This window comes from Meriones unguiculatus, chromosome 7 (assembly GCF_030254825.1).
Source record: "Meriones unguiculatus strain TT.TT164.6M chromosome 7, Bangor_MerUng_6.1, whole genome shotgun sequence".
In the NCBI taxonomy this organism is placed as follows: domain Eukaryota; kingdom Metazoa; phylum Chordata; class Mammalia; order Rodentia; family Muridae; genus Meriones; species Meriones unguiculatus.
Window position 1 is genome coordinate 109,215,528 of NC_083355.1, and position 13,613 is coordinate 109,229,140.

The following is a 13,613-nucleotide window of genomic DNA, read 5'->3' on the forward strand; positions in this document are numbered from 1 at the left end:
CATATTCACCTCAACATATCTATCTCAGTCTTTATATAAATCCTTATTTATTAAAATAATTTATATTTTTGTATGCATAAATTTTAATTAGAATATTTTTATCTCATATCTTTACTATTTTAAATACCATATCTTTTATCTTTATAACATTTTTATTTTTGATAACATATAAAGTTATTTTTATTTTAATAACATTTTCTATTTATTTTTAATATCTTGAGATTCCTTATAGTCATATAAGAAATCTCAAGTTATAGTCATACAAGAAATAGATAAATCTTTTTTACTTTTATGTAAAATTGGCTGGGAAGGACTTTTCAGAGCAATTACCTCTTCAGGTAAAGTCAGGTCAATGAAGGACCCTGCCTAGGAGCCTGGGCATTCTGTTGGGTAAGCCTGGGCTCTGAAATCTGTGCAGCCACTGCTATGAGTTTTGACTGTGCCTGCTCCACAGCCCCCATACCTCCACTGCAAAATCCCATGCTGCAGAGGGGAGAAACCTGGGAAAAACAAGCAGGCTTCTTTGTCCAAAATGCAGAAACTCCTCAGGCTTCTGCAAGGGAAAGATGGAAGTCTTTAATGAGGGGTTTAACAGCTCTGTATGTGGTAAAAAGAAGAGGTAAATAGGCTCAGCTAAATGAGTTAGAGCTAATTTTAGGTGATTTTAAAACTGTCAGAAACAAAACACACACACACACACAAACAACAACAACAACAACAAAAACCTTTCTCCTAATCCTCTGGGGCATCATGAAGCAAAAGGAGATAAGAAGAGGGAGAAGACAGGGAACAGGACAGGAACCTATCACAGAGGGCCTCTGAAAGACTCCACCCAGCAGGGTATCAAAATATAGCCTGAGATTCATAGCCAAACTTTGGGCAGAATACAGGGAATCTTATGAAAGAAGGGGGAAACAGGAGCCCCACAAGGAAAGCAACAGAACCAAAAAATCAGGGCACAGGGTTGGGTTTATTTTGTTTTTTTTTTTTGTTTGTTTGTTTGTTTTTTTTTCTGAGACTGATACTCCAAACAAGGAGTTTGCATGCAGTCAGTCCACAGATGAAGACAGTGCAGCCAGTCCTGATGAGACCTGATAGAGTAGGGTCAGATGGAAGGGGAGGAGGACCTCCTCTATAATTGGGCTGGGGGAGGGGCATAGGAGAAGAAGAGGGAGGGAGGGTGGGATTGGGAGGTAATAGGGGAGGAGGCTACAACTGGGATACAAAGTGAATAAACTATAATTAATAAAAATAAAATTAAAAATTAAAAAAGTACAGTGTCTTATATAGTATTTCCAGGGAAGAAATGAGACAGAGTCAGCAGAAACTATCACACAATGGGATTCAGTCTGAGGAGAGCTAATAATCAGACAATGTTGCACAAGGGGAACAGGATATCACAAGAACATTACAGACTGAGCACACAGCGGCCTCAAGATTGATAATCTCTACAGGGGCAAAAAGCCAAGTCCCATGAACAGAAACCCTAACTCTTTTGAGGCTCCAGCCTCAGGCCCAGACTGGCATTGCCATATCACTCCTGAACAAAGATACAGAACTAGGTTCCTTTTGTTCTTTTATCAGGGCCTCTGAGAAAACCTTAGATTAGCCCAGTTCCCAACACAGCAGAGGTGGGGTGGGACTGGACAGAGTCCCTGTGGCCAATTTGCTGCAATTCAGTCTGCCCTCTGTCCTCTCCTAGGGAGACTGCCGCCTTGGCACTCAACCATCGGATACAGAGTGAGTACACCTGCCGTCATGAGACCTGGTGGGCTTGAGGATATGGGTGGGTAAGACACAGACCTTAGGCATACCTGTCCAAGCTGCAGGCAAGGACCCCTATGAATGAGGCTAAATAAAAAAAAATGCTAAATTTACGTAAAACATTATGAGAAATTTTTTGTTGACTTTTTTAAAACCCCATTGCATGTTGGTCTGCAAGTCTATCTTGAGCCATTCCCTCCTTCTTCCAACCTTCCCATAGCACTGAGAACCACTCCTCCTCTGTGCAGCTCCATGGCCCTAGCCTCCTCCTCATCCTCTTGGAGGATGAGTGGGGGCATTCTTTGAGGATGTCACTTTGACCTGAGGTCGTTTCTTTTCCAAGAACATTTTCCTATTTTTCCATTTAGAACTGCTGCCACCATGAGGCCCTTGCGCGTCCTGTGCCTGCTGCTGGTCTTCAGCCTTCCGGTGGCCTCCCGCTACAAGGAGAAGAAGAAGAGTAAGGAGTCCTCTAGGGGTGCAGTGCAGACTCCCAGAAGCAAGGACTTTGCCTTCAGCCTCTACAGGGCCTTGGCTTCTAAAGCCCCTGGCCAGAATGTTTTTTTCTCCCCCTTGAGCGTGTCCATAAGCTTGGGAATGCTCTCCCTGGGGGCTGGCTCCCACACTAAAACACAGATCCTGGAGGCCCTGGGCCTCAGCAACCAGAAGGGCCAAGAGGACAAGCTCCACAAGCACTTCCAATACCTGCTACAGAGGTTCGGCCAGCCTAGACAGCGTCCAGCTGTCCAGCTGAGCCTGGGTAGCGCCCTTTTTGCAGACCCAGCAGTACATATTCGAGACAGCTTCTTGAAAGCATTGAAGATGCTATACATGTCAGACATGTTCTCTACCAACTTCGGGAACCCCGAAAGTGCTAAGAAGCAGATCAATGACTATGTGGCCCGTCAGACCAAGGGGAAGATTGTAGACTTGATCAAGGATCTCGATAGCACCCACGTCATGGTGATGGTAAATTATATCTTCTTTAAAGGTAAGCCTTAGGCTCAAATTTGAACTTTCTCTCTTTTCTGCTTTTATCGAAAGATAGCATTCCCTCCCTGACAAAAGTAGCTCTGCCAAGTGCCAGGTGGGCGGAAGGAAAACAGCCACATGTTAGACGGAGGCTCCTTATAAGTCCATCAGTGAATTACCAGTCAGGATCTGATCCTTGTCATAGTCTTCATGACAAAAACAACACTAACATCAAACCCACTAGAAACCAGAATATAAACCAAGGCTAAGAGTGCAGGGAACAGGAGGAGTCAAGTGTTTATCACCATGACCAGGGAAGAATACACACACACACACACACACACACACACACACACACACACACACACTTGATTGGGATTTGCTTGCAGTCTTGAAGTTTCGGAATGTGAGTCTATGTAGTGGTAGGAAGCATGGTAGCAGGAAGACAGGCAGACATGATGCTGGAGAAGTAGGTGAAAACTTACATCTGATCCACAAGCACTCAGCAGAGAGGGAGAGAGAGAGACAGACAGACAGACAGAGAGGCAGAGACAGAGACTGGGCTTGGCGTAGGCTTTCAAAACTTCAAAGCCCACCCTCAGCGTCATATTTCCTCCAACAAGATCACATCTAATCCTTCCCAAAACAATTCCATCAACCAGGGACCAGGCATTCAAACATATGAGCCTGTGGGGGGCATTCTCGTTCAAACCACCACAGGAAAAGTTTGGGAATACAGGAGGACAGGTATATAAAAGGTTGGGGCTGCCCCAGAGTTTTGAGGAGATTTGGCCTCTGAGGCCAAAGGGCGAGTCTGCTTCTGTTGCTTTTAGAGATCACTTTGAAGAGATGCTGTTTGTCTCCACTCTTCAGCTACAGCCAAGGGTCTCTTATTTTCACCCAGTGCTCTTTCATTTCTGCCCCATGTTCATCTTTAGCCAAGTGGAAGACGGGTTTCAGTGACAAAAACACCCACCAGAAAGATTTCCATGTGACTCCTGAGAGGACCGTAAAGGTGCCCATGATGAACCGTGAAGATGAGTATTCCTACATCCTGGACCGAAATATTTCCTGCACGGTGGTGGGAATCCCTTACCAAGGCAACACCAGCGCTCTGTTCATTCTCCCCAACAAGGGAAAGATGAAGCAGGTGGAGAATGGCTTGAATAAGAGAACGCTGATGAACTGGCTTAAGATATCCACAAAAAGGTACTTTCTAGACCAGTCTGGGGAAACATCTCTCTACCCATGCCAGGGGAAACACATGTTCCAGGACAACATAGTGCTGGTGGGAAGGACTCCTCAGTCAGTGAGCTATCTCCAAACCTAAAGCTTCTCATGAAGTCTTCAGTCCAGGGCTTGGCCTGGTTTGAGGGGTAAGACCTGGAAAGCTGGGATTCTAGGGTGACACCAGAGTGGGCAAACCAAGTATAAGTACAAAGCAAGGGAGACTCCAGCAGAGATGAGGCTTCCAGAAAGTCTGTAAGGCCACAGACAGCAGGTGCTAAGGATGGCTCTTTACTCCCTCCAGACGCTTAGATCTTTACCTCCCCAAGTTCTCCATTGAGGGTACCTATCAACTGGAGAAAATCCTCCCCAAGCTGAACATCAAGGATGTCTTCACCTCCCATGCTGACCTGTCTGGCATAACTGACCACACCAGTATCAAGTTGTCTGAGGTGAGTCTAGAAGCTCCTAAGCACCTGATTTCAGAAATTACCATTCCATCCATCCCATCCCATCCCATCCCACCCCACCCCATCCCACCCCACCCCATCTCATCCCACCCCATCCCATCCTATCCCATGCCATCTAATTAGAGCCTACCTTGTTCTAGCTCATCTTATCACTTTAATTCTGTTCATTGTCATCTGTTTCATCCCCACTTGTTCCATTCTATCCCATTACACCTCCCTTCTCCCAGAGATTCAAAGACATTCTTTTGTGTCTTGTCTTTATAACGGTAACCCATATTTGCCACCCAGGCTTGGAGGAATCTGTCTGTGAGTGAATGAGTGAGTGAGTGAGTGAGTGAGTGAGTGAGTGAGTGTCCATCCCTGACAAAGAGCTTTGCTCTGTATTTGTTGAATAGCACACATACAAATCACATGGAGAAGGAATGAGATACTTTACAGAAATCTTTAACAGAGTTTTAGAAGGGATTACATCACTGTTTCCAGATGACCCAGACATCGAACAGCACTACAAGCATTATTGTTTATGAGCTGGTATCCACAAGCAGATTTCATTGTAGAAGATTACTTTCAGCTTCATCAGCAAATGCTACACATGCATTGTTCTAGATCAGGAACAGGGAAGAGTCCATAATTTAAGATTGCATAGGAAACCCAAGGCAAGTAAAACTGATTATTCCATTGTCCTCTTAAAACCAGGTTAGGCAAACAGGCTGTGACCACAGAAGGGTAGTAGTCTTAAGTCTTAACTGACCTCTGGGTGTATGATTAACTCTGGCTGTGAGACTGAACAAAGTTCTAGTTCCTTAGCATAAAATATGTTTATCATGATGCATCACCACAACCCAGCCCTGCTGTCTGCTTGCAGATGATGCACAAAGCTGTGGTGCAAGTAGACGAGGCGGGGACCAGTGCAGCTGCCGCCACAGGATCGCTCATGATGCTCAGATCTGCTCGACCAAGCTCTATGAAGACAGAATTCAACAGGCCCTTTTTGATCGCCATTATGAGTGATATGAATCTCCTTTTTGTTGGCAAAGTGGTCCAGCCCTGAGGTAGGACTCCCTCTGAAACCTGCAAGCTTACCCAGAGGGAGCCAGGCACACATTACAGTCTGTTCATGTCTTGGTAGTTAATGGTTTGCACAATGTAGATTGACTAACTTGGTGTCGTAAATACTAAGATCAATACACCAATGACTTCTTCTTTGATCACAGTTGCAGGATGTGTGTTCTTGCCCTCATCTTTCATCAGTGATTGATACTGATCCTAAAGGGACCAGTTGATTTCTCCAAGGTCCCAACACCATAGTTGTGTCGTAGTCATTCTCAGACACCACCCATTTGTGCTCAGTCTAGCACTATAAAGCTCTATAAGAGACTGGGCACATAGATAAAGGCTAGCAGGAATCACATTCTTAAACCTGGTCTTCCACCTCAGTTCGTCATGGTTGGGCAGAAGTTCTGGAATGGCACTAATAGCTACGTAACATGGGAAGGACAATGCTCCTCTCTGGGCCTTTCTTTCTTTGTGTATCTGATGAAGGATCAGAACAAGAAGCCCGTCCAGCAATCTGTGAAATTGTTACACAAGGTCAGCTGCTCTATGCCAGCTAACCTTGTGTATATCAACCTTGGTTGATGTAAGAACTCAGTTTAGGTAGCATTCTTGAGCATCAGGGTTGAAGTGAATCACCACGAACAAAGGAATCACCGCTAGCTGCGGTGGGATAATAGAGGTCTGTTGCAAACAGTAGAACATGGATTGCCCACTGGCTTGTTGATTTTGACCTTGGCAATAGCAATAAAACGTTTTGCAAAGACTTGGTCTCATTGTCCTGCTGGAGATAACCCTGGGGATACTGACATTAGCTGCGTTCCAAAGCTGGTGCTTGGAGCTTCTCCCAACACAGTACCTCATGACACAAGATGCCACCATCATTCCTGTGTGACTGACAGGGAGAGGAAGCCTTGCTGAGGTTTATGCGGCTTATCCATCACATAGCTTGCACACATTAGAGCCAAGATTAATGGTATATTAGTTATTCCCTCATCAGTGCGGTCAATCACCTGACAGGAAGCAACTGAAGAGCTTCTTTTGGCTCATGGCTTGAGGTTATAGCTCATCACAGTGAGGAAGGCACTGTGGCAGCAGAAGAGTGAGGCGGCCTGCTCACATCTGAGAGTATCAGGAAACAGAGGCAGACCAGAAAACAAGGCCAGGCTATAAGCCCCAAGGTGCACCCCTCAGATATCCACTTCCTTTATCTAGGCCCCATGTCCCAAATGTTCCCACAGCTCTCAAAACAGCACTACCGCATGGTGACCAAGTGTTCAGGCACATATAAGGAACATTTCACATCTAAACCATAACAGATGGGGAGTATGACCCCACAGCTACCCTCAGCTTTCGGTTCTGCTGGGGAGGTAAAATGAAGGCAGAGTACAGGTGTGTGTGTGAGTCTCAGCACCTTGGACTGACATGAGTGAGTTCCCACTTGTCCTCTGTGGAAGAGGGAATTTGGCAGGGAGCTTCCCTTTTCTAAGGAGAAGGGGAGGGGGAAGGAGAGAGGGGAGGGCTGGGAGGGGTGGAGGAAGAGGGCTGCAAGGATGTAAAGTGAATAAATAAACGAGAAAAGAAAAGAGTGAATTTGACACATTAAAGAGCAGGTGAGTGAATGGGTGAGCAAATTGTCCCCTGATTAGCTGCTTCCCATCCCCCGCCCCCAATCAGAGCATCTGCCCATCCCACCCTGCATATCATTACCATGGTTTCCCATGAGGCTGTGCTCAGTGCTCTGATCCATGGATCATGTTGAAGAGGGGTGTTCATTGGAAATAACAAGGTGTATGTTAATCAAGGTTCTCTAAAGAAACAGGAGAGAGAGAGGGGGGGGATGATTAATAAATTTACAGTCCTGGTAGTCCAGCAAGAACTGCCTCACACTGGAGAGGCTGGGAATCTGGTAGTTCTTTAATCCATGAGAGGCTGGGTGTCTCTGCAGTTCTAATCTAGCATGGAATACCTGGAGGACTCCTTGAGAGCAGCTGGTCATCATCAGTCGACATTAGAACCCTTAAAAAGCTGGTTCTGATATGGGCGAAGGAGTGCCGTAGCTACAAGACTGACACACCAGTGAGGGTGAGGAGAAGCAGGCAAAGAGCAAAGTTTTTCTTCTCCCCTGTCTTTTTGTCTGGGCTGCCAGCAGAAGATGTGGCTTAGATTTAGGGTGGGTCTTCTTGCTTTAGACAATCTCACCAAGAAAAGTCATCACAGGAGTACCCAGCAGCTTGGGTTTTAGTCGATTCCAGGTGCAGTCAATTTGACAACCACGGTTAGCTCTCACATGAGTTCAAAACCTTACTTGAAAAGAAAAAAATAAATAAAAGGTTTGGGGTGTGGGGTGTGGGTGGGTGGGGGGTTCCTGAAGAAGCCAGACTAAGCCACTGTCACGGTTTCTAGGTCCTCTACAAGAACGGTGTGTATTCTTTTTTTTGTGTGTGTGTGTGTGTGTGTGTTCTTTAATCACTGAGCCATCCCTCCTGCTCCTTAGGAAGCCTTCAGTTTTGACTCCCCCCCCCCCCCCCACAGCACTAAGAACTTCTGTGTGCCAGTCTGCTCTGGGCCCTTCTCATTTGCTGTTACGTTTATTCCTCACTACCCAGCAAGGTCTGTGACTGCCTCTCCTTTACTCTAAGAAATAGCTGGTGACAGTGAAGGCCCAGAATCTGAGGCCTTGCATTATGTGCTGGCTTGCAGCCGTGCACAAGGCTCTGGCCAGATCCAGACATCTTGTGGGATCATCCCAGCCTCTCAAGCCTTTCTCTTGCATAATGTCTAGCCTTTCTTGGCAAATTGTGTCTCTCCCTGTTGGCCCAGTCTGTTGGGGATCAAAGAGGCGTCCCATCTCAGGGTCATGTAGGAGACTAAGGTTCAGAACTTTTGAAAGGTCACTTAACAAACAGACACAAAGCAGCCACTGTGCACGGGTCTAGTGGCGGGGGAGCAGCGTGGGGAACCTCTATTGCATGTTACATGTCAATATTGTCTTAGAGCTTTCGAGAAGGTATTGAACTCAGTTGCCACAGAATCCTGGGATGTTCAGAATAGCATCTCAGAGAGATGAACTGAAGGTTTTTGCCAAAGAGCAGCATGGAACTGGCCTTGAAGAAGGAATGACGCTTCAGTAGACAGCAAATTTTGGAACAGGTAGGGGACTTCCAGACAGAGGGACCAGCTGGAGGTGAGCAAAAATTGACAAGGTGTGGCACAAGGGAAAGTACAGAAGCTAGCCAGGAGCTAGCCAGGGGAATGTGGAGGAAAACATGGAAAAAGGAAGTGGCTATGTTGGCTGCTTGGGAACAAGAGCCTCAGACACATGATCAGATTTTTTTTTCTAATGTCTCTCATAAATGACACTATAGTGTGACAACGTCCCTGAACCTTTTTTTGACCTTTATTAGCCCTCTAGGGGTGCTCACCTTTCTTCTTTAAGGCTCCATCCATCCCTTACCCACCAGGAAAGCATGGTGCACTTGTTTTTAGCCTCCTGGGATACATATGCATGCACCCACAGACACCTGTGTTGTATACTCTCCCATGCACATATACACAAACATAAATAAATGAAACAAATAATTCGATAAACAAGAATACATCTTTCTGGCTCAAGCCTAGGGATTGGGGTGTTAATAGCAAGGGCCCTAAAGCTCTCCCTTCAGACCTGGATGTAAACATGGTGTTCCCTGGACTTAACAGGCAGAGCTATGCAATCAGCTCACCTTGCCACCCAACCACTCAGACCAAAGGATACCACAACCATCCCCAAAGTGCTGTGCTTCCTTCTCAGTGCCCACGGCGACTCTTATCGCCATCAGAGAGCTAAGTTCCCAGGGAGGCTTTGGTTCCTGAAATTGCTCCACTAGTCACTTCAAATCGTGTCTCGCTTCGGAAATTGCCTACCCAGCTGTGTAATTGCTCATCCCTCATGACACTCGCCAAGCCCCAACTGAATCTCTTGTGCTTCAAGCTCACACTGACATCTCAAGGACTGAAGGTCATCAGGACCCACCACACAGCTGTGCTGAGCTGTCCCTGAAAGCCAGTGATCTGACCCTGAGCAGAACTACGAACTTAGGACAGTGGGGACATTCTAACTTGAGCATGTGCCCTGACTTTTGAGGCACCTTTTGTGAGGTCTCAGATTAGCATTTGAGACTGCTTGATCTTTGGGTTAAGAGATGTGTTAGAAGAGATAGTAATGTTGTTGACATAACATGGTGGGGGCTCTGAAGAACATTCAGTCTGACTGGACAAAGTAAGTGTTCCCTCTTACAGGTTTCAGATGGCATGGGGAGATCACATGCCACAGGGTTGGTGAGTAGCCCTGCAGCTGGGTTGCCTGTGGTTCCCCGGACAGGAGGGACAGGCATCTCAGGCTTTAGGTGGTGTGTATCCAGTATGCCAGATGTGTTGCCTGCAGCTCCTGATTGCTGGGTGCCCTGTAAGACTTCCTTTGGGGGAAAGCAGATGACAGATGGGAAAGCAGACTTTCTAGGTCAGCAGTGGGGATTGCAGGAGAAGCCATGAGAACTAAGAGAGAAAGAACCTCCTGTAGGTTAGCACAGTCCAAAAACAAACAAACAAACAAACAAACAAACCCTAGCCCAAACCTAAACTCTTTTTTTCTGAACCTGCCAATTCCATTTGGAGGGAGCAGGGATGTGTGGGCATCATCTTGTTCTATCTGAAGAATCAGGAAGCAGAGATCTTAGCAAAAATGCTCTCCAGCCATCACCCTCCAATGTACAGCTTTGGTTCAAAACTGGCCACTGGGTTCCCAAAGCACTAACACCACCTGGAGGACAAGAATTGAACCCACTGAACTTCTGGGGATCACATTCAAACGGTAACATTGGACCAAAACTAAGCAGGGAAGAGTGAAAGATGCAACTGTCTTTTTGTAGCTCAAGCCTGTGACACTTTTTCTGCTTGCCACCCACTTTTTCCCCATTGAAAATGAAACTGATAAGTGATTTAATGAAGTGATAACTGATGCTCTCACAGTAAAGCCACAGCTGTAATGAAGGGTCTCTTTAACACATTGAGGAAGACCTCATGATTGTGGGGGTTGTAACATTGCCTTATAGAGCTAGATTATCATGGGCTATTATTTAGTTCCCGCAGATACCCATTCATTAATGAATGGATATAAAGTGAATGGGCTATAAAGTTTCATGTGTCAGGGTTCTCCACAGGAACAAAAGTTATAGACTGAATCTGTTTAGAGAGAAAGGACATTTATTAGAAGGGCTTACAGGCTATGGTCCAGGTATTCTAAACATGGCTGTCTACCAATAGCAGGTCTAAGAATCTAGTAGCTGTGCAATTCATAAAGCTGGGTGTCTCGGCTTGTTTCAGAATCCCAGCATTATGCCCTAATTCCAATGAAGGGATAAACCCATCGGCAAGAGCAAGTAAGCAAAGAGAGGGAGCTTTTTTCCTTTGTATCCTTTATACAGGCTGCTGGCAGAAGTGTGATGCATCTTCCTCCTTCAAATTATTTAATTAAGAACAAAGTTAAATGATTTCTTGGAGAGATCAGGGTGTACCCAGATGCTTGGGTTTTAGTTAAGTCTAGATATGGTCAAGTTGACAACCAAGAATGGCCGTCACAAGTGCATTATTTGAAAGTGGACATCAGGTCATCATTATGCCTGGCATGGCATGATTACCCTTTGTATAGCCACAAACAGTACAAACTATAGGACAGATAGCAATGTCCCTTGAGGAACATTATCTTCATATCTCAAACATAAATATGTTTTCAACTGATGTTCTCTTAATTGATGTTACATTACATGATAAAGAAATTGAAGAAAGAAAACACAAATATCTGTACAGATGCATTCTTTCAAGCAATGGCACAAACACTCATGTTTATCATAATCCTCATTTCTGCAACTGGTCACATGACCTTAGCTAGTGTTTTCCTCTACTACTCATGCTGCACTTCCCCCACTCTCAGCAGGTCTTGGCTCTTTTCCTGGAGGAGTGACCCAAGCTTTCATTCCTGAAGGGTCTGTGTCCTTTGTCATTGTGACTGGATTAGGCTGTTGTAGTTTCCCATTGCCTCTAACACGACATGGTAGCACCCTAACGGATCTCCTGTATTCCAGACATAGTGTTTCTGACCTCCACTGTGGAAATGCAATCCAAAAGTCCCCTTGGTAATCTTGGACAATCACCCCTCCTAAAATTGTTATTCCTTTCATTGCCTATTTGCTCCAAGGCATCAAAAGGCCAAAGTGGCCGGGAGAAGTCAAAGGTTCCAGTTCAATGGAATGTTTGCTCCATCTCCTGGCAGGAGCACTCCCTGCTCTAGAACCAAAATTTCTAGGCTATTAGAACTGAAAGTCATGGGAATAGGAAGAAACTTTTTTTTCTAATGGGTTGCTATAAGTAATATTGAGTGGGATTATTTGGTTTTTACACCTTGATTCCAGGACCTGTGTATCCTGGATATAGGAGAAACTATATGATATATTGGATGCTGATTCAAAGTATGTGTTTTATCTGAAGAACCCTGCCCCAGCCATCCAGGATGATGGCACTCAATTGTCACTATAACTGTTTCTTTGAAAGGCCATTCCATCATTTTCCCAGAACAGCTGCTTGAGGCTGGTAGGGAACATGGAAAGACCAGATAATCCCATGATCATGGGCCCACTGCTGTGCTTTGATGGCTGTGAAGTGAGTTCCCTGGTCAGAAGCAATACTGTGTGGCATACCATGACATAAAGCATTCTGAAAATCTATTTATGGTGATTTTGGCAGACGCATTACATGCAAGAGAGGCAAATCCATAACCAGAATATGTATCTACCCCAGTTGTCCTTTCTATGGAGGAAGTGGCCCAATGTAGTCAATCTGCCTCAGATTGCTGACTTGACTCCCAGGAAAGGGTGCCATGTCTGGGTCTCAGTGTTGGTCTCTCCTGCTGGCATATATGGCAGCTGTAGCCAGATCAAACTTGCTGAGTCCACGGATAACCCCCATCTCTGCCAGCATGGCCACTTTGTTCATAGATTCACCGCGTAATGACAGAGATGGCTGGGGAAAGAAGCCAACTGTCCACAGAACAGTTTAAGTCTTACTATCTATCCACTTAATTACTGAGCCCCTCTTCATCTGAAATGAGTGTTCATCTTAGACATAAGCATCTTCACATCTTTTTCCCATTTAGAGGGATCAATCTACACACTCCTTCCCCAGATGTCTTTCTCACCAATTTTTCCAGTCAGGCCCCTTCAAGACCCTGATCATCCAGCCAAACAATTGGCTACAGCCCATGCACCAGTGAGCAATCCCACAACAGAGGTGATTGAGAGAAGAGAAAGTGAAGTAGAGCATGGAAAAGAAGAAGGTTTGGCCTTTGCCAGGAAAACTTGATGATGAGTACTGCATGAGGCACGGAGGGAAGGCAAAGGAAACCTGAACTCGGGGGGTCTCAGACCCCTTGCCAGCAGACTGGCAGAATTTGTCAAGATGAGAGAGAATCTGATGGTCACGTATGTCATTTACTGACTATGGAGAATCTTGGTCAAGCTTATATTGCAGCCCCAGCCATAGTGCAGATTCCTTTCAGATCTCCTCCACTACCAGAGCCAGGCAGCTTCCCTTCAAAAGTCTGATAGCCAAGGAGTGGAGAGCAAGTCTCTAGAGTATGCCTATTCCTACCATACAGGACAGTTACACAGATACAGACAGAGACCTGTCAGCATTGAGACATGTGATTATTAATGTGTGAGTTTCCATAAAGAAAGTAAGGAGTGTGGACATACAGTTGTATTCTTTTTGAAGTGAATTTGAAAGTCCAGAACAAGTGTTACCTGAATCCCTACCTGGTGACAAAGGGTCAGGGTTTGTGTGCATGTCTTTTTTCCTTGACTACTCCTTTATTCCATACCAACCTTCGAACAATTAGAGAAACAGAAGCCACAACTAGGACATCCGGTGGGCCTTTTGTTTATGACACAGTTAGGCATTTTCCATTCAGGAGGTGGTTCTGCTAGCTAGAGCTTCCAAGTGCTTGTCACCAAAAATCATCCTGTTGGCCCATTTCCAGTCTTATCACAGATCACAGATCGTCTGTGCCAGAATTTCCTAAGAGAAGGTAGGAGT

The 13,613-nt window shown here is 45.5% G+C and overlaps 1 protein-coding gene across 1 annotated transcript; it reads left to right on the forward strand.

Moving 5' to 3' along the window:
- Positions 1-1,636: 1,636 nt before the first annotated feature.
- Positions 1,637-6,252, forward strand: Serpina5 (serpin family A member 5). Its single transcript, XM_021626815.2, has 5 exons — positions 1,637-1,740; positions 2,133-2,755; positions 3,675-3,945; positions 4,268-4,415; positions 5,299-6,252. The coding sequence occupies exons 2-5, from the start codon at positions 2,146-2,148 to the stop codon at positions 5,482-5,484; spliced, it is 1,215 nt and encodes a 404-aa protein (XP_021482490.2). The 5' UTR covers positions 1,637-1,740; positions 2,133-2,145; the 3' UTR covers positions 5,485-6,252.
- The last annotated feature ends 7,361 nt before the right edge of the window (positions 6,253-13,613 follow it).

Excerpts from the sequence above, each read along its gene's own strand:
- Serpina5 (XM_021626815.2), top strand. The coding sequence starts at position 2,146 with ATGAGGCCCTTGCGCGTCCTGTGCCTGCTGCTGGTCTTCAGCCTTCCG. Across the intron at positions 3,946-4,267 it reads CTTAAGATATCCACAAAAAG|ACGCTTAGATCTTTACCTCC; the intron begins GTACTTTCTAGA and ends TACTCCCTCCAG. Across the intron at positions 4,416-5,298 it reads CCAGTATCAAGTTGTCTGAG|ATGATGCACAAAGCTGTGGT; the intron begins GTGAGTCTAGAA and ends GTCTGCTTGCAG.